The sequence below is a fragment of the Grammomys surdaster genome, unplaced genomic scaffold (assembly GCF_004785775.1).
Source record: "Grammomys surdaster isolate TR1022 unplaced genomic scaffold, NIH_TR_1.0 188, whole genome shotgun sequence".
Classification (NCBI taxonomy): Eukaryota; Metazoa; Chordata; class Mammalia; order Rodentia; family Muridae; genus Grammomys; species Grammomys surdaster.
Window position 1 is genome coordinate 256,425 of NW_021604633.1, and position 20,569 is coordinate 276,993.

The 20,569-nt window shown below is 39.6% G+C and overlaps 1 protein-coding gene across 2 annotated transcripts in view; it reads left to right on the plus strand.

Annotated features, from left to right (window-relative positions):
- Positions 1 to 20,569, plus strand: part of Kidins220 (kinase D interacting substrate 220) — an 84,028-nt gene that overhangs the window by 44,123 nt on the left and 19,336 nt on the right. The window contains exons 23-25 of one of the 2 annotated variants that reach the window (XM_028768777.1): positions 15,819 to 15,997; positions 17,772 to 17,998; positions 19,881 to 19,994. In XM_028768777.1, coding sequence (XP_028624610.1) covers positions 15,819 to 15,997; positions 17,772 to 17,998; positions 19,881 to 19,994 — 520 coding nt within the window. The remainder of the gene's footprint in view (positions 1 to 15,818; positions 15,998 to 17,771; positions 17,999 to 19,880; positions 19,995 to 20,569) is intronic. The other variant, XM_028768778.1, reaches the window with a different exon arrangement.

The following is a 20,569-nucleotide window of genomic DNA, read 5'->3' on the forward strand; positions in this document are numbered from 1 at the left end:
TGGTGTGTCTCTGTCCCTTCAGCAACTCATTCTCTTTTCTTCAGAACCTTACATGTGCTACTTGTTTAGAACTAAGGTTTTCAAGTCCTTCTGGTCCAGTTTTGCTCTCAGCTCTCAACTCTTCCTGTAAGTAGGACTAAACGTAGCTAGTGACATTTCCTCTGCCAGATTTCTTAGCTTATCATTTTAAAACTCAACCTCTTCTAAAATCTAAAAGCATAGATAAAACAGACAGGAACTTGGGCCAGAGAGATGGCTTTGCAGAGGACCTAGGTTCAGTTCCCAACACCCTCTTCTGATCTTTGCAGGCACTGGGCACATGTGTGCTACATATCCGTACATGCAGGTAAAACAGTCATACACACAAAATAAGTCTAAAAACTATTTTTAATGTAGACATGATCTTTGCCAGAATGTAGTATACATGTGTGGCCTTCTTGTCCTGTTCCTAGCAGTCTTGCTCTGTGCCTGCAGCCTGATGCTCAGTGCTTACCGCTCTTGTTCCCATCCATGGTCCACTGCCTGAGATCCTCCTGTACTAACCCACCAGCTAGACTTAGGGCGTCCTGGAGCTCCTCTAGCTTACAGCCCCAGCCTCTCCAGATTCATCCTGCAAGCCAGCCCTCAGGTTTCTCAGGAACGGCCACAGCAGTCAGTCTTCTTGTCTCATACTGTTTCCTGTGTGTGTTAGACTCCCAGTGCTGCACTGCAGCTAAGGAGAGAATGGTTTTATTTAGCTCATGCTTTCGGAGGTCTCTGTCTGGTGTGGCGAGGAGAGCCTGGGCGAGCAGAGCTGCTCTCACTGTGGCAGACAAGAAACAGAGAAAGAATTGCTTGTGCTTTGCTTGAAATTTAAAGTTTGCATTATAGATCGCACCATCTGAACCTCATAGGTAGTTCTGAATTTTTTTTTCATTTTTAATTTGAAATATGCTTTATAGGCAAGAAGGAATTCTTAAATTGGAATGTGGGCACATGATTTAATTCCAGCACTTCGGAGGCAGAGGCAGATGGATTTCTGTGAGTTCAAGGCCAGCATGGTCTACAGAGAAACCCTGTTCTGGAGTGGGGCTGGGAGCGGGTAGAGGAACACTTGCATGTTGTTTAAAGATAATAGCAATTATTCTGCCCTTTTAAGAAAAAAAGAGAATATTATGAAAGAATTATTTGGAGAAGGGGAAATGTTTTTTTAATCCTAATGAATATAAATTGTAGTGAATTTTTCTAGGGGAATATTTTATTTTGATCATATCAATATAGAATAATATATATTAAAGACAAAATGAGACTATGCCAACTTTCTTTTGTGGTTTGCCTAACCTATTACTTTAGACCTCAGCCCTGATGGGCTTGCTGTCCGAGAGCAGACTGATTTAGCATGACTCTGAGATGCTTTTCTTTTTAAATATGCCTTATATGTCTATAAATACAGAAAGTGTTTGTAGCTAGCCAACAAAGAAAAAAAGAGAGTGTAGAAAGCAATCTGAAAATTCATAAGGGATTTTACTTAAAATAATTAAATAAAATAATTTGCAATGAACAACTGTAGGAAGACGGTTTGCTTAACTTATTGAAAACCCATCTTTTACTCTAGCAATTTAGATGTCTGTTTCTACTTACCCATCGCTGAGTTCTTTGGTGCTTGTCATTTGAATAATAAAAAGTTTTATTTACAGCTGACAAAAAGCAGCAGTATATAATTGATATTCATTTGTTTTATTAAAGAAATCTGATTTGGTAAAAACAATCAGAAAATAGTATTTTTAACGCTAGTAGTAAAATTTATTTTTTTAATCCATAAAAAGCCTCATTTATTTTTATAGCAATTTGATGACACATCTGCTTGCTTTATTCAGCTGAAAAAGAAAGTGTTGGTTCTTGGTGTTTGGTAAAATTGCTTTGTTAAATTATTTTCTAAATTGTTCAACTTTTAACAAATGACATTTGATACTAACACTGGAGAGCAATTTCCGCTAATTAAGTAGATCCCTCTATAAACCACTGGAACATTAAGATGACATACTGTTCATTCAAGATTATTTTAATTGGTACAATTATTGTAATTTTCTTGCAATTATGTGTTGAGCTAAAAGCTTTTGTCTAGATCATTTGAGGGTTTTTTTGTTAACATACGTTTAGTAAGAAGAAAGAAAGTTAAATAAAAACTGTAGATAAAGATTTTCTGTCTACCTTTTAGTGCAGCATTTTAGACAATCATTCCAGTATTTTAGTATAAAAGTTTATTTCTGGTATTTTAGACACTTAAAGCAATGATAGAGGCTTTTAAAAGATCAATTTAAATAGTTTTCATGAAGATAATACTTTAAATTTCTGTTTTGACGTTGTTCAAGCAATGATTTTCTCAAGAAGAGATGGTCAGTAGAACTTTAGAGTTTTAAAACGAATTGAATCAGTTTTTAGGGAGTTTAAAAATGATGGCCAATTTCCATCTCACAGAAACAGTTGTTTGCTGAGTAACCTTGGACATTACTATACGATATTTATGATCTATCGGATATCTTTACATTATTCAGTCATATTTTAGCAAATATATCATATATTCATTTCTGATATTCAACAAAAGCTTTCAAAAGCTTGATTGATTCCATCTAACCTCCTTAGTTTTCCTCAGAGCTTCCCAATCTCCTTCCTGTTTCCTCTTCTCCTCTCCGCCTGTTACCACTCGGATGAATGACACGAGCCTTTGAAACACTTATGCTCATCCTTAAATCATGCCTTTGAGGCGCACGAACCTCCTTGTTTTACAGAGCATGTCTTTTGTACTGACACTTATTTTCTGTCTTAAATTGAAGATCCTAGGAATATCTATTTAAAACATTATTTCATGCATGCTATTAAGGTGTTTTTTTAATGTATAGCGTTGAATCTTACTAGGATTCTATATTCTAGATATGGTAGAACTTCTTAGAGTTTTTGATGTTGCTATCATTCAAAATTTATTAAATTATTATCTTTTGTATAATTATTTTCATAAACATAGCTATGGGTATTCCCAACACAAATTTGCTCAGAATGTAGAGGTTAAATGTGTATTAGGATCTTTGTCTGTGAAAGAGTTGATCTAGTTCTTTGCAAAAATAACCTGATAATTTTTTCATATAAGAGAGAAAACTAAGTATGTTTGCACTGGAATAAAGATTCTGTGACTGGGGGCTGGAGAGATGACTCAGAGGTTAAGAGCACTGACTGCTCTTCCAGAGGTCCTGAGTTCAATTCCCAGCAATCACATGGTGGCTCATAACCATCTGCAGTGGGGTCCAATGCCCTCTTCTGGTGTGTCTGATGACAGCTACAGTGTGCTCATATACATAAATAAAACTTAAAAATATTTAAAAAAAAAAGATTCTGTGACTATAACAGAAGTGCGGAAGTCTTACTTTAGATAAAATAAGTAACACTAGCAGGGTGGATAACTTTATTATGAAAAGTAAGCCTGCAAACTGTATAATGAGGTCGAATATTGACAGTTATATCTGAATTTTTGGTTTTACATTGTTCATTTATATTCTTGATAGAAATTAATCGGTAAATCCAGATTTATTTATTTATTTATTTACTTGGGTTTTTCAAGACAGGGCTTCTCTTTCAGTGTAACTCTGGCTGTCCTGGAGCTCACTCTGTAGACGAGTCTAGCCTCAAACTCAGTGATCCACATGCTTCTGCCTCCTGAGCACTGGGATTAAAGGCATGTGGCTGTTGAATGCAGATTTTTAAAGATAAATAAAAGTGAAGGATAGAATTTTTAAAGCGTTCCTTTATTTTTATTTTATGTATTTGGGCGCTTTGCCTGGATGTGTATGTCTGTGTGACACATGAATTTAAAAGCCAGAATCCTCTGGAACTAGAATTATAGATGGTTGTGAACCACCTTGTAGGTACTGGGAATAAAACCCGGGTCTTCTGGAAGAACAGCCAGTGCTCTTAACTGTTGAGCTCTCTCCAGCCTGGAAAATTTTTTAAAAGTTATTTTTGATGCACTTGGAAAACATACCTACTATCATTGTTTGGAGAAAAGAAACACTGAGAGAGATTTACTAAGCAAGTTGGGCCATTCTTGAATTATCTGTTATTGTGTTCTGCTTTTCATTTGTTCTGTTATTGCTACTGGATTTGTAGCCAATTGAAGTTTGTGAGAGAAATTACCAGAGAAAAAACAACAATGTAAAATTTATTGTTATTTAGGAAATTGTTCCTTGTTGTTTTGTTTTGTTCTGAGATAGAGTCTCATTGGCTGGCCTGGAACTCACTGTATAGATCAGACTGGCCTTGAACTTACAGAGAACTGACTGCTGGAAAATAGTTCATGAGAGCCTATTATGGACAGACACTACTGTCAATAGTCACACTTACTGTAGGATACTCGTATGCAAGGCTGCCAGAGATCCCTGTCCAGGGAGTTCTGCACACGAGCAACGTATAAACTATGCGGTTAGCAGCAAGTCTGTGGAAAGGATGAGGGGAGAGACATTAGGGAGGTAAGGGTAGTGCCGGCTGTGCATGGCAGTCCTCACTGAGAGGAGAGCTAAGCAAGAACATGACAGCGGTGGTGGATGCCAAGTAGAATCCTAGTAGGCAAGGGGATCTCTGTATGGCTGAAGACTGCTAGCAGTCATGTAGGTAGTAGAACATAATGCATTGCTTTTGGACTAATACTGAGTTTGAATTATGGATAATCAAAACATGGACTTTGCGTGCTGGAGAGAGAGCTCGCTGGGAGCACCTGCCACTCTCCCAGAGGATCTGGTTTCGCTTCCCGTGGAGGCTCACAACCATCTGGAGCTCCAGGCCCAGGAGATCCAGTGCCCTCTTCTGGTCTTTCCAGGTGCCAGGCATACACAGTATACAGACATACATGCAAGCAAAACACCCATCCACATAAAAACAAGTAAATAAGTAAATAAATAAAAATTTAAGAAGCCATAGACTTTGAGTAACACAGTGGGTGTTAAGGGTGGGGAAAATAATTTATCCAAATTACCTGTGGGAGTTGTGTTTGTATGGGAGTTCAGCCATCACCAGCATGGTCTCCAGCACCGGCTGCTTTCTCACCTCGGTCTACACTTTGCAGATCTGGTCTTTTCCTGGCCCATTCTCCCCGTCTCCTCCCTCCGTCTCCTGGTCTCTTAAGCGTGGCTTGTGTGGGAAGCCTGTTGTAGAGTAGGCACCCCATTTCAGGTTCTTTATTCCATCACTTGCTGGTGTGCTGCTTCCTAGGCTCCGCCATGGGATTTGCTCACCAGGGTCTGCTTTGCTCTTGCGTTAGTATTTTAGTATTTGTCTCCTCCTTAAGATGGTCAACTCCACAGGTGGTAACTTCCTTCCATTTTCACTCTCATGCAGGGAGCAGAGTGAGTGTTTTTGAAAGAGAGAGGAAGTCTGATGGTGCATTTGCATTGAGAAAGGTGTGGCTCCCTCAAGGTGGCAGATGTGAGGGATGTCTTGCTTTATCATAAGAGTGGGGTCCTCCAGATGCTTCGTTGGTTCTGAATGCAGGGAAAGCGTTTCTTTCATTGTTCTGATAGTGAATCCCTGTACCTTACTGTAAAGCTTATTGTAAGGTTGAAGCCCACCGTGACTGGTGACTACATACTTCACCTAAAGTGAAGCAACCAAGGGAAGCAGAGAGCCCCCCTAAAGTTTGGTGGCTCCTTCCTCTTGGCAGCTGACACTAAAATCACAGCAGCATTTCTGTAGCCCATAACCAAGTTTCTATTTCTAGGATCTTACTGTGTGTAAACCTTTGATGAAGCAGTGAACCCACTGTTTTGAATACTGACACTTGGAGACAGGTCTTTCCCAATACAGTCTCTTCTTACAGATGATCATCTGTGTGTCCTATTAGAGTCAGTGTATTGAGGTATGATGGCACATACTTGTAATCCCAGCACTCAGGAGATGGAGGCAGGAGGATTGCTCTGAGTTTAATGCCATCCTAGACTACATATCAACACCATGTGACAGAACATCAGAAGTTAATAAGTAAGCAGAGTATGTGAAGGCCACGTGTCCTTAGAGAACACGTTAAACAGTTGCTTCACTTAGACGTGTGCTGGCTCACTCTAAGGACAGCACTGCCTGCTGCAGTGCCTAAGGTGCCCCCGGTAGGTGGCATCCAGTGGACGGGCATTGTGCCGAGTGTCTCATGCCGGGCTCTGCATAACCAAGGGAAGCAGAGAGCAGGAGTTACATCTCTGAACTGCATCTGGAGTTTACCCCACCCATTTGTGGACACAGTTTTCAGTGATATGCACATGAATATTTAGAATATATATCAGTAGGAATGTTACCCAGGTACAAACTTGCTAAAACATTAAATTTATTATGTCTATTAAAAATGTATGCTTTTGCAAACTACAGAAGACTTCACATGCATACTCAGTTCTGACTGTGTCAGAGGTGGAAGTGTCAGAAGTTGTCGGTATTCTTTGGCACTTGGCTTAAGCTTTTACACCTTCTGTTCATTGAATAGCTGTTTTTTCTAAGTAGATTTTCTCTAGCTTTTCTTTTGCTGATCTAGAGAGAGACAGAGATGGACACTGACTGAGAGGCCAGACTGACTGAGGAACAGACTTCTAGGGCTCATCATGTGCACTGTACTGCTGAGCTGTTCCTCCAGATCTCGTTTTGCTTTTAATGGGATAAAATTGATTTTAAAAGTATTTCTCAGCATTTAAATTCATGATATCATTGTCAACATTTATGCTGATAGAAAACTAAGAAATAATTGTAAATGCTCCAAAGTCTTATGTAAATACCATCAACATGAAACTAAAGTATATTTATTTATCAAGACTATTGAACACAAACAGGAAAGTCAGTTTCTCTGAAGTATGCTTTAATGTGTAGACATACATTTAATACGCAAAAATGACTTACATCAGGTTGACTATTTTACAACATAGAAAAATTACATCATGTATTTTTGAACAATTTCAATTATTGAAGGACCCATATTTCCTAGAGGTCTTAAGACATCCCTTTACAGATCAAATAAACTGTTAACACTTTTGTACAAGAGAAAACAGAACTGGTATACAGTAACAGTGTCGGCTTATTTTGAAACCGAGGTGAGGTACTATTGGAAAGCATGCTGCAGTACTCAGGAAGTCCACAAGATGGGGCTGTCTCACTGGAAACTTTATTAGCATGCCTGGCCATGAGCCAAGAGAGGTATTTTTTTCCTTTCCCGTTTCTATAGCAGGAAAATAGGGGGCTGGAGGAGCGACAGTGTAATGGAAGGTTGAATTTCCATTCATTTCATTCATTCATTCATTCACTCATTCATTCATCTGTGTGTGGGAGTGCCATGTGGAGACCAGGGATTAACCTTGGGTGTCATTCCTCAGAAGTTGTCTACCTTGGTGTTTCTGAGAGATATCCTTTTTTAGTTTACTGAAAGATAAGGTGTCTCAGTAGCATGTAACTCACCAAGAAGGCTAGTCTGGCTGGCCAGTGAGCTCCAAGGATCTGCATGTGTTTGCCTTCCCAGTGCTGAGATTACAGGTATGTGCCAACATGCCTACACTTTATGAATAAGTACTTCATGAGTAAGCCATCTTCCCATCATTATAGGGACAGTTATCATTGAGAATCACAACCATAGACATAGAGATGCATATAATCATATGACATAGGATTTTAAGTTTTATATTTCCTTTTTCTTACAGAATTTTTGCGTATATGTGCATCCATATACACATATACTATACATATACAAATAGTCTATGGGTAGAGGGGTATTGTATATGCGAAGTAAGTGATCTACTACTGATCTGCCAGCTCTCGCCTAGAATTTGAAAAAAAACCCATAGATATCAACATGAAAGAATTTTTGTCTGCTTACATATTTTGTCTTTAAAAATATTAAATGTCCAAATGTGGTGGCTCATACTTTTAACCCCTGCACTGGGGAGGTAGAGGCAGATAGATGTCTGAGTTGGAGGACAGCCTAGTCTATGGAGTTCCAAAGCAGCCAGGGCTACATAGAGAGATCCTGTTTCAAAAACAAAGCAAACAACAACACCTTCTCCCCCAAAGAACCTAATAAGTAAGTAAGTAAACAAATAAACAAATGGTAAACTTTTGTCTTAGTCAGGGTTTTACTGCTGTGAACAGACACCATGACCAAGGCAACTCTTATAAGGACAACATTTAATTGGGGCTGGCTTATAGTTTCTGAGGTTTCATCCATAATGAAACCTGCCTTATCAAGGCAGGAACATGGCAGCATCCAGGCAGGCCTAGAGCTGAGAGTTCACATCTTCATCTGAAGTCTGCTAGCAGAATACTCACTTCCAGGCAGCTAGGACTAGGTATTAAACCCACACCCAAAGTAACACACCTACTTCAACAGGGCCACAACTTCTAATAGTGCCACTTCCTGGGCAAAACATATACAAACCATCACAATATTGCTGACTATTAAAGATTAAATCTTTTAAGATATCATGCAAAGGTTTTGCTTTAAGCTGTAACACTCGTAGACTAGCTTTGCATTCAGAGTTCCTGTTTGTTGTGCCTGACATCTCTGATCAGTTGTCAGGAACCTATGATATTGTCATAGTCAGTGCTGCCTCAAAAACTTTTCTCTCATTTACTTTCATGTGAGCATTTTAAAATACAGACTCCTGATGCTGAGATCAGGCTGAGACCTTCAGTGGTTGATACTGTGCTCAACTTCAGTCTCTTGTCAACTATTTTGCTTCTGTCTCTTTATTGAAAGCATCTTATTATTCTAGATTAAAATGATGTTTGGTCATCTCTGTTACCATCCTCTGCTCACTCCCATGCAGGCACTGTGCTGTAACGTACTGACATCTGTACTGTGAAACATTTGCCAAATGAATCCTATGCAGAATCCCTGAATAAAGTAACTCATAAAGACTAATTTATTCAAATTAAGTATTTAAAGCAAGTTAATTAGAAAACTGAGCTGTTTTGAAGAATTTATGAAAGTGAAAAGTTATGTTTTGAGGGTTTGCCTTTTATTGTCTATTGTAAGGCTAAGTGTGGCTCTAAGACCTGGAGTCTACACTAGTCCCTGGGACCCTGCTCCCAAGTTAATTCTGATTGGTGAATAAAGATGCCAACAGCCAACAGATGGACAGAAGAGCCAGTTGGGGTTGAGGTTTTGCAGGCTTGGGTGGAGAGGATGAGTAGCAGGGCAAAGGAGAGCAGCCATGGGCCCAGAGGGCTGCCCAATTGGGCTAAAGCAGCCCAGATGGAACACAGTAAATAGCGAGTGATAGCTTGGGGTTATTGATAGGAAAGACGATTCTGACAGCATGGAGGGTAAGCAGTTGCCCAGCTACTGTACTGCTAAGGCATATTTAAACATAGAAAGGCTGTGTGTGTCTTTCATCCAGGAACATAATTTTTAATATTTTCTACTACAGTTATGTATTAAGATTGGAGTCTCAAGTTCATTTAAGCATCTGTAGTTAGTTTTATAGTATAGCAAGAAAATTTGTCATTATAAATAGATGCTAGTGTCACCAGTTTTTAAACTTCCTTTTGGATGACAATATAGTGCTTAATTAATCTTTCTGGAAATTTACAGGATTGATTGGGAGTCTTTTCTTAGGGAGTCACCAGCAGTCTGGAGTGTAATTACTGAAGCTCAGTCCTGCTTCGCCAACATGATCTTGTCACCCTGGCTGTCCTGGAACTCACTCTGTAGACCAGGCTGGCCTCGAACTCAGAAATCTGCCCACCTCTGCCTCCCAAGTGCTGGGATTAAAGACGTGCGCCACCACTGCCCAGCCACACAAAACAGCTTTTACTCTGATTGTTACACTGGTGCTCAGACACATAGGCTGTGGTAGGAGTGTGCTTTCTTATATAACTTCATGAACAAGAAATGGCTTATATTTTAAGAAACAGTGAAAGAATACACTTGTGTGCATGAGGAAGAGACAATATTTTGTCCCAGGGTCTGAAACTGTTTACTGCTCTAACGGTGGTTAAAGGGACCTAGAAGAATGGAGCTGATAAATGAGGCAGACTAAGTCTCATGCACCAGCCAGATTTATCCAGATCACCAGACAGTTCATATTTGTCCAATCGCGAGAGCAAGCTGCACATGGCAAAAATGTGTTTTTCCATAGAGCTATATAGACAAATAACAATAGTTATTTGTAATGAATTATCTAAAGTAAACTTACTCTTATCTGCTGCAGTTGGGAGGAACTTGAAAGCATAATCCAAAAACAGTTCTGTGTTTTTGAAGAAACTGAGGTCACAAGATTCTTGTATTAGCTTCTTGGAGTTTTCTCACAAGCACTTGGACTCTCCTCACACGACTCTATTCTGAGACCATGTTCTGACAAAACACAAGTGCAAAGTCAGGAGGACTTGTCAGCAGAACCCTGTGTGTTGGTGATGCTTAGTGTGCCAAAATCTAACACATAACAGCATTCTATTACATTATTTCTTCTATCTAAAAAACATGGAAGTCAACTGGGGGGGGGGGGCAGTGGTGCACACCTTTAATCCAAGCACTCAGAAGGCAGAGGCAGGCAGATCTCTGAGTTCAAGACCAGCCTGGTCTACAGAGTAAGTTCCAGGACAGTCAGAGTAACCTGGTCTCAAAAAATCCAAGCAAACAACAAATCCCAAATTTAAGCTTTATAGCTGGGATTTGGGAGGACAGGCTGTGCTGGCAGTGCTTCATCTCCACATCCACTCAGAAAGCTAACAAAAACACTGGCTGAAGCCAGCCTGGCATTTCAAGATCAGAGGCAGGAGGCAGGAGGAGGCAGGAGGAGGCAGGAGGCAGGAGGCAGGATATAGAAGAGCCAGGCTTCTCTTAGAGGTGGCACCTTCACCTGGATCACACACTCAAAAGACTAAAGAAGTAGCAGTAGCCTTTGCTGGGTGACAAGATAATTAGGCACTCATACATCACTTGGGGAGCAGTCAGGTATGCTTCGCGTTAGTAAACGTTAGAGTTGTATGCTTGCTAGCTTATACTGACCTCAGTGTTTACTGTAAGGAGCAGCGTCTGAGTGGCTGGAGGAGTAGCTCAGTGGTTAAGAGCATTTGCTGTTTGTGCAGAGGACCCTGGTTTGGTTCCCAGCATGGTGGTTCACAACCATCCAGAATTCCAAGTCCAGGATATCTGATGCCTCTTCTGATACTATGCACCAAGTATATATGTAATGCACATACACACACGCAGGCAAAACATTGATGCATGCAAATAATAAATACATAAATTGATTTAAAAACATAATATTTGTTTGGAATATTGAATTATTTCTATTGCACCAACTGGTGTTCCAGCCAGAGTGACAAGGCAAGAAAAATAGAAGGACTCAAATTATATAGTAGTTGTAAAACTATCTCTAATTACAGATACTATAATACTATATAGAGAGTATCCCAAAAAGTCTACAGGAGAGCTTCTAGAACCAATAAATCCAACAGTGCTCAGGATACAGACCAACACAAAGATCACTGTGTTTTTGTTCTCATGCTGTAGAGAGTCTGAAGGGATGTTGTTTTATTTAACCAAGGTTAAAGAATGTCCATTAAAAGCCACACCATTCCTAAGAGAGATGAAGGAGGATGAAGTGAGGGGAGGACACTCAGTGTACATGAATGAGGAAATTAAATAACTAAGACATCGGGGCTCCCGAAAGTCCCCTCAGAGCCAATGGAAAAATCTTTGAAAACTCCCAATAACTTTCATGTGCAGTAAGGACAACAGTTTTGAAGAAAAATAGAATCCGAATGCTCACACTTCAAAGCTCACACAGCTATAGTGTGGCAGAGATATTAAGAACACACACAAGCCAATCAAGCAGAATAAACCCAGACAACTATGGCTACTTAGGCATGTCACTTGGTGCAAGAGTGTCGAGTCTGTTCAGGAGAGAAGGTATGCCTGTCCCACACACAGTTCTTGGACAGTAGATTCCCTTATTCATCCTTACCTCTCAAAACAGACAAAAATAATTCAACATACTCCACCTACAGTTTCTTAAGATTTATTTATTTATTTATGTATTGACTACACCGTCGCTGTCTTCAGACACACCAGAAGAGGGCACCAGATCTCATTACAGATGGTTGTGAGCCACTGTGTAGTTTCTGGGAATTGAACTCAGGACCATTGGAAAAGCAGCCAGTGCTCTTAAACCACTGAGCCATTTCTCCAGTCCCCTACTTATTCTTTTTCAAGCACAAAATTTTGTCAGTATCTGAAAGGGTAAAATTTAAATTATTTTAGTCTGAGAGGATAGATTTAGGAAGTGTGTGTGTGTGTGTGTGTGTGTGTGTGTGTGTGTCTGTTCCTCTGTCTGTTTCTGTCTTTCTCCTCACTTGGCAGATATTTATTAAGCAATTGTGCTATGACAGTATTCTAGGCACTGGAGATGGACTAGGGATCAAAACCAAACTTGTTCTTAACTTTGATGGAAATGACAGTCTGGAGAGGGAGTGAGATGTTTAAAGATACTTGCACTGGTAGATGTACACATGGCATACAGGAGAGTGTCAGGACCTTAGGTCTGCCATCATAGAGGAGTATGCGCTGTCTGTCCTTCAGGTAGGCGTCCCTAAGCAAGAGAATTGTGCTGAATGCAAAGGATGACTGGGAATTAAATGGGTGCAGACAGGAGAGGAGAGTGTCGAGGGTTTGGATTGTCTTTCCACAGACAGTAGTGGTCATAAAAATCAGTTTTACGGGGCTAGAGAGATTGCTCAGCAGTTAAGAGCACTTGCTGAACACCAGAGGACTCAGGTATAGTTACTAGTACACATATGGCAGCTGACACACTTGTGTACCTCTAGTTCCGAGGAATCCAATACTTCTGGCCTCCATGATTTTCTGCACTCAAGTGCACATATATCCACATGCAGGCATACACACCTATTATATACTTTAAAGTTACTTTAAAAATGAGTTGCGTGGTATCTTCTGTTTCTGACTCTGGCAATACAGTGGGTGGCTTTTGCTGTTTTTTCCTTCATTGCTAGTGATTGACCCTGGGGCCATGTAGGTGCTAAGCAAGCACCCTTTCATTAAAGTACATCCCCAGCACGGAATGGGCCTTTTTGCTTGTATTAATGTGAGGGCTTTCTGGAAGTCTCAGGTGTAACAGCTTCAAGGCAAACTAGAGTTTATAAAGACATTTCGATGAAGACCTGGCTTGTTGATCATCAAAATTGGGGGCTGGGGTGGTAAATTTTAATTTTAATTCTTTATTGGATAATCACATTATTAGATGACCAGCTTCAGAAAAAATATAATGTCCTTTTCATAAGTTATATATTATGGATCTGCTTATACTTTAAGATAGAAAAATTTCCGTTTAATTTTGAGCCTTACTTTGAATAGAGTTGACATGAATGGCTTATGTAAATTCTGCCAAGTAATTCACTTGTGTCTTCTATAATAAAGCACTGTCATTTATAATCAAAATGCTTTAACTTACATGGATGTTGGCATTAAGAAGTGCTGTTCGGTTAGTGGCATCAAAAGAAGCTATACTTAAACTTCCTGGGAGCTCAGTGATGCCGGGTACTGTAAAATGCTTTCTGTGGCCATTTAACTGCTGGCAACTTTAGTTCACATGATTCCTAGTGCTGAAAATTGAAATTCGCTCTTAATTGAAAAGTGAAGTTATTTAAATTCTTTAAATGCTAACCTTTGGAAAAATATCTGAAAAATAAAAGCCCATATGATTTTGATGGCCCACTGCCAAAAGATTATCATTTACATAAACGTCTCTTTTAACAGAAGGGCTTAATGCATTGAGCTCAAAAGGTTAGAGTAGAGACTTCAATCTGGAAAGCAGCAGTAGACGTTTGGCTTGTGAACAGCCGCATTGTTCGCCACGCTGAGAACACTGTTCGCATTCAGGCTGAAAGCAACGCTGGCATTAGGATTCGGTTAATTTGTTTCATGTGACTTGTCAGCTGTGTGTTTTTATCTAAATCTTCCTAGCCTCTTCTTTTTTTGTGTTACACTCCTGAAAAATGAACTGCCTTTTTAACTGTTTCATTTCTGGTACTTTTTCTACCTTTGCAAATGATACCATGTGATCCTTTTCCAGGTCTTCATTGCTCTTTAAATGTATTTAATAATCAGTTTGAGTGCTGTTTTACTTTATTGAAAGTAATAGTATCTTAAAGAACTTTTTGCTGTGTGCATGTGTGAGTCTGTGGCAGGACTTTGTGAAACCCACAGACAGAATTGATAGCCTTGTTTTCTCACGAGCACCCAATTCTTTCCTTGTTTGCTAATTTTGTTCTCTGGATTTTCCCTCGGATGACTTTTAATATCTGGCTACCAGCCAAGTACTGGGTCTCAGCTATAAAGTGCTGATCCCAAAGAAAAGATGCAGCTGTTGCTAATCTTAGGGTTCCATCTCACTTGGGAAGAGCAGGAAAATGTTCTTTCCCCTAAAATGGAGCCCTAGTGCAGCCCAAAAGCACGTGCTCTTGTAATTGGCGAGTGCTGTGAGGAGAGCCAGGGCCAGGACTTTAAAGAGCTTCTAGAGGTGCAGTTACCATAGGAAACAACTGCTGAGGCTGTGCCGTGTCACGGTTGCTGTTTGCCTAGATCCATGGAGCTGTCCTTACAGTCAGAAAGGTGGCCATGCCCACCACCTCGGCAGGTTTCTTCCAGGTTCTTCGTGGTCCTCTGTCACCCTCCTCCTTACCTCCCCAAGTTTCATGGGAACTGTGATCTGTTTCCTGCACATTGGCCAGACTCTTTACTTAGCATAATTTATGACGAGATTTGCCCTTGCCAAGTTCAACACAGTTTACTCCTTTTCCTGTTAAGCTGTATTCTGTGATATTGGGCTCCATCCACTCTGTGCCCATCACTTAGCGGACACTGGGGCTTCTCCCAATTTTCCTGTCTGCCTGTTTGAACTTCTGTCCATTGTAGTTTTCATTGCTTTATTTCTGGAACATTCTCTCATGCATCTCAAATCAGTTTACTTATTACTTCATGGTGTTTAGTGGGGAGAACCCGGAAGAACTTGAACATTTTGACCATTTGTCTCCTTTAAGACAATTTTATATTAATTATTGTAACAATGCCCATTAAGTGTTTTTAATGACTAAAATTCACTTATTTTTACATTTGAGAATTTCTGATTGATTCAAAATTGTTTATTGTTTGAACTCATACACAGAATAAAAGAGTACAAATAAATTACTATATTTGATTGACTAAATCTTATCCTTTCCAGGCTACCTTTTGTGTTTTATCATATCTATTATACAATAAGCATATATTACTTTTACAATAGAAAACAGCCTTTTATAGAGAAGGAAAAAAAGACCTATGCTGACACTTTTTTAGTTTGTGTGATTTATTAAAAAATTTTTTTTTTATTTTAAATAAAATTTTTAAATTAAAAAAATTAAAAAAAAAAAAAAAGAGCCGTGGTATCACGTTGTAAAAGCCCAGGTTTCAGAACCAGCGTCTCGCTCATCATGTGATATGGGTGCGCTCATAGCCCAGCTCACCATCAGCAAGAGGGAGCAGCTGGCTTTGGTGTACCTAGTGTGTGTGTTCCTTTCTCTCTTTGTCTCCCTGGTCCAGACCCTGCTCTTGGCCAAAATCAGTGAAGTTCCGACTTCTTCATTGTTACCTTAGTCGTCTTGAAACTGTATTATTATTTTTCCTCCTTTAGGTTTCTTATCTGAAAATTATTTTTAAAATGAGAGCCAGATGTGTAACGTGCTCCTTGTGGACAGAAGCAACAAGGTTTAAAAATGAAGAATTTGACTTTGATAGCATCATTAATGGATTTTTCTCTTCTTTCTTTTTGAAGAATATCAAAGAATATCCCAACAACTAAAGATGTTGAGCCACTTCTTGAAATTGATGGAGATATAAGAAATTTTGAAGTGTTTTTGTCTTCAAGGACTCCAGTTCTTGTGGCTCGAGATGTAAAGACCTTTTTGCCGTGCACAGTAAACCTGGACCCCAAACTGCGGGAGATCATTGCCGGTGGGTAGTGTAGTACAGCTTAGTTTTCTTTGAAGTCCTCAATGTTTTCATGTTCCTTTCCTTCCCTTTCCTTCCCTCCTTTCTTTTTGTTGTTGTTTGTTTTTGTTTTTTTGCTTTTATTTTTGTGGTGAGGTCTCACTGTGTAGCACTGGGTGGACCCAAAGTCATTGCTGTCTTCCTGTCTAGGCTTCTGAAATGCTGGGATTACAGCCGTGTGTCACCATGCCAGGCAGAAATCCTGTTTCTAACTTAGCTATCTAATTTTATCTTGCTTGATGAAAAATTAAGGCATGTGAATGGAGCATCCGCAGAGGAATTAGAGTAGGGCTGCTGGGTGGTTGCCCCCGTGGAGCAGATGCCCCCATGGAACACTGAGGTGTTGGTTTACTCCACTGTGTCCTGGTCCTTGCTCACCAACTTCTCCCTTTGGCACACTTGTGTTCATTCACATACAGTCTTGATGTTCAGATGCCACATGTTGTCATTGTCCCTCGATCATTTTCTGTTTTAATAGGGACCTCCACGTTGAGCAGAAAACAAAACCAAAACTTTACCTTCATTTTAGGTGTTTAACCTAATTTATAAACCAGGACTTGAATATAACTATTAAAGGCAGGTTTATTTTATGGCTGTGCTAGGGATTGAACCCAGAGCCTTGGGCATGCTAGGCAAACACTCTGCCACTGAATATGGCCTCACCCCTTTCTACTTTTATTTTGAGACAGGATCTCAGTAAATTGCCCATACTGGCTTTAAACTTATTTTGCATTCTGGCTTTAGAGCCTGAACTACCAGATCTGGTTTGCATTGGGGTTTTAGAGAGGCTGTTGAGAGGCTGGTGTGCACTGGAGCATACACAGCTGTGTTGGAACACAAGGGTTTCATGTGATACTGCTCATCAGACCATAACTGAGCTTTCTGGGAGTTATGGAGGGATCACCTTCAGTTAGTCCTGTAAAGTGTAATAGCTTCACAAGCACACACTGCTCTTGCGTCTTGTGGATGCTGAGGGAGAGAAGAGCAGGCAGACACGGGTGATGAGATAAGGCTAGGGAGTGAGTACAGAGGTACACTTGGGTAGGGGCATAATTCCTGACTCTCCTTACACAGGAGGGTGATTACAGTTAACTGTGACTTAGTGAGTGTTTCAAAATACCCAGAAGAGGCTGTTTCAAATGGTCTCATCGCAGAAAAATGAAGAGCGCTTGAGGTGATGATACGTCCGTTTCCTCAGCTTGAGCATTATGCAACATACACATCTATTAAGGAAGCATATTGTGCCATAGATATGTAGTTATTATGTAACACAAAAAAACCCCAAACTGCCCCCAGCTCTTTTTCTCAGTGTTTACTCTGAGGCTGAAGCTTTTGTGGCTGTGTGTTCTGTGTTGAGAGGTTGACTTGTCTCAGTGTGTAGGCCCACAGTTTAGCTCACATTGTATGTATTAGACAAATTTGAGTCTTTTGTTAGCATAACACAAATAGATCTTTAAAGAGTCAAAAATTATAGTGTTTTGTAACTGAAGAAAGAATCCAAGTGTGGTAACTATTCAAATGGTAAAGAAAAAAACCTCTTTTATGTACATCAGTTGGGCTTTTTTCTTTTTTTTTCACTTAAAGTCTGTGGACTAGTGAAGATTTTCTGTTAACTCATTTAAACTCAGCTGGAGTCACTAGCAGTGATGAAAGCATGTTCTTGCTTAGTAGCTGGTGACAGGACTCATCATTAGTGTCCTGTTCTTTTTTGCTTTTTGGGTTGTGATGGAATTTTCAGATGTTCGAGCTGCAAGAGAGCAGATCAACATAGGAGGCCTTGCGTATCCTCCGCTCCCTCTACATGAAGCCCCTCCTCGGCCACCTTCTGGGTACAGTCAGCCTGCATCCGTCTGCTCCTCTTCAGCATCTTTCAACGGGCCGTTCCCGGGCGGGGTTGTGTCCCCACAGCCTCACAGCAGCTATTACAGCGGCTTGTCCGGACCCCAGCACCCCTTCTACAACAGGGTAAGAGTCAGCACCATGGCTTTAGAGTGTCTCTTCTGAGGGCACCAGGATCCCTCTGTCTGTGGGCTCTGGTACTGGTTTGGAACTATAATTTGGCTTTAAAATAGGAAAGTGTAAGGCTGAAATGTACAAGTGTATGATTTTTTTAAAAACCAAGTCTTGGATTTTAGTGTGTTCTAGAGTTCTGAAGAGTGTGAATATAAGAATATTGGCTTTTATTTTCTTGTTAAAGGAAATACTATGACAACAGTGGTTCCTTTGATATATTTTGTTATAGCAATTTATATCAGTGTTCATAAGAGTGATAAATTCCTAGAGTCATTGTAGTTCTTAGACATGTGAAATAGCAATGGGCCCATGCTACTTGAAGGATCAAATGTTATTGCCAGTTAATTCCACCACAAAACATTGTAATTTCAAGTACCTTTAGTCATATGTTTAATATACAATTTCCTAACTAAAAAATAAAAGCACCGTTTCCAGTGGTACCCAAACCATGTTGGGTGTAGTCCTTGAAGTGCCTGTTCTCACCTTATTGACCTTAATCATGTAATGACACTAATAATTTCCTGTAGGAAAATGGACCATGCTTTATGGAATCATACTTGTAAAATCCATTGTAAGTTTTAATCCTTTTTTTCTCCCTGGTTAGTGTAACTTCAGGAAAACACAGAGGCTAATAGTCATAGGGGACAGCTGACTGCAGGACTTTATCCATATGAACTGGCGAGAAAGAGTTTAGGATAAGTGTTTGAAAGAAGGAATTGAGAATTTAAATTAATTTTTTTTTAAATATCTATATTGGTAATTAGCTTTGCTGTTTGTAGAGCCTTAGAAATGTGATACCATTTTTCTGTGTGGACAAGACAACACAGGAGTAGCCAATGCATTTATGAGAATGTTTGTTCTCTGTCAAAATTAACTGCGTGGTAGGTGGTGCGGAATACAGATCTGCAGTCACCAGTCATAAAATCTGCTGCAATTTTACATAAGGTGGCTCAATTAATACTAATTAAAGGTGTGAAAATACATTTATTTGAAAAAAGAGTTATGAAACCATCTATGCTGGTATCTTACATTCATCGTTCATTTATTTTAAGAACAAATGTAATATACTTTTAAAGTATTTAATTAATTTTAAGACATTAAAGTTTTTCTTGTTTTTAGGCTTAGCGCTTCTGTTATTATTTAATGGTATTAATCATACCGTTAAAAGGCGTAGTAATTCTATTCTCTTAAAGTGTCAAGGGTAAAGAAGAGAGAAGCGGCCACCTCAGCGCAGTGAAGCCTAATGAATTCTGACCGTTATGTTTCCAGTCCATATAATCTGATGTGTGAAGCTTGCTACATGTACATGAGGAGGTTAAGTCTTGTGTAGACAGCAGGCTCCCCATCCTATAGTCTAGAGTGCACTCCAGTGTGCCGGGACACAGCTGAGCACCAGGGCCCTCAGTGAAACTGTCCTTGGAAACACTGCCGGATGTTCCCAAATGGCCAGGCCAGTTTTGGTCTTAATAACTTTTCTTTTTGGTAAGGCAGAATATTCTAATAATATTCTGGTCTGCTTTAAGGAAGAACTTGTTAGTTAATACATAGAAATCATGTACAGCAAACTTGTTAATATAAAATATAAAGCAAATGTTTGTGTCAAGTCACAAGGTACAAAACTTGAGCTGTGTTTTAAGCCTATATCTGATGAAGGAGACAGTGTCATTGTCCTAACTCTGGTCTGGATCTCACAGGCAGCGGGTGCACGGGCCTTTTGTTTTGTCACTTGCTTTTGAAGTTTGGAGTTGTGTTGGTTAGTGTCACTTGATGAATCTCATTACACTTTGATTTCTGTAATTGTTCATGCCCTTTTTTGTTACATGTTTCTCCATAGCCATTCTTTGCCCCATACCTTTACACGCCAAGGTATTACCCTGGCGGTTCCCAACATCTCATCTCACGTTCATCAGTAAAAACGAGTTTGCCCAGAGATCAGAACAATGGCCTAGTAAGTATATAAAGGGGTAACTAAAATATTAATCTCATAAAAAACATGGATACCATTAAAAGCTTTTTTCCTTTTCTTTTCTGAAGTAAAAGAGTACAACTTAATTTATAGTTTTGAAAAACAAGCTATTACAAATATAAAATGTATGTTTTCATTTCTGGTAAATATCTATGAAAGACTAGCCATCTCAGTGACTAAATGTTGAGTTTTTGCAACCAGAGATCTCTGGCTTGTAGTGCAGTGTTTGCTACCAAAACTTTAAAAACTAGATCTTTATAACTGCTAGTTTCCAGTATCTGTTTAAGGGCTTGCATGTAATCTCTCTGTGCATTCACATTAGCATTAAGGCTTAGCAGATAGAGGTGCAGCATGCGAGAGCATTTTAGTCTACGGCAGGGGGTCCACAGAATGAGATTGTTTAAACATACTATTGATTAAAAGTAATCCCGAACAAAACACATCTGTGCGAAATATAGTAGAGGCTCCTGGTGATAAACTTTAAGTAACTGTAAAAACAAGTTCCCTGTTAACATGATTTAAGCTACATTTTAGAGTGGTGGAAAGGGAATTTCAGT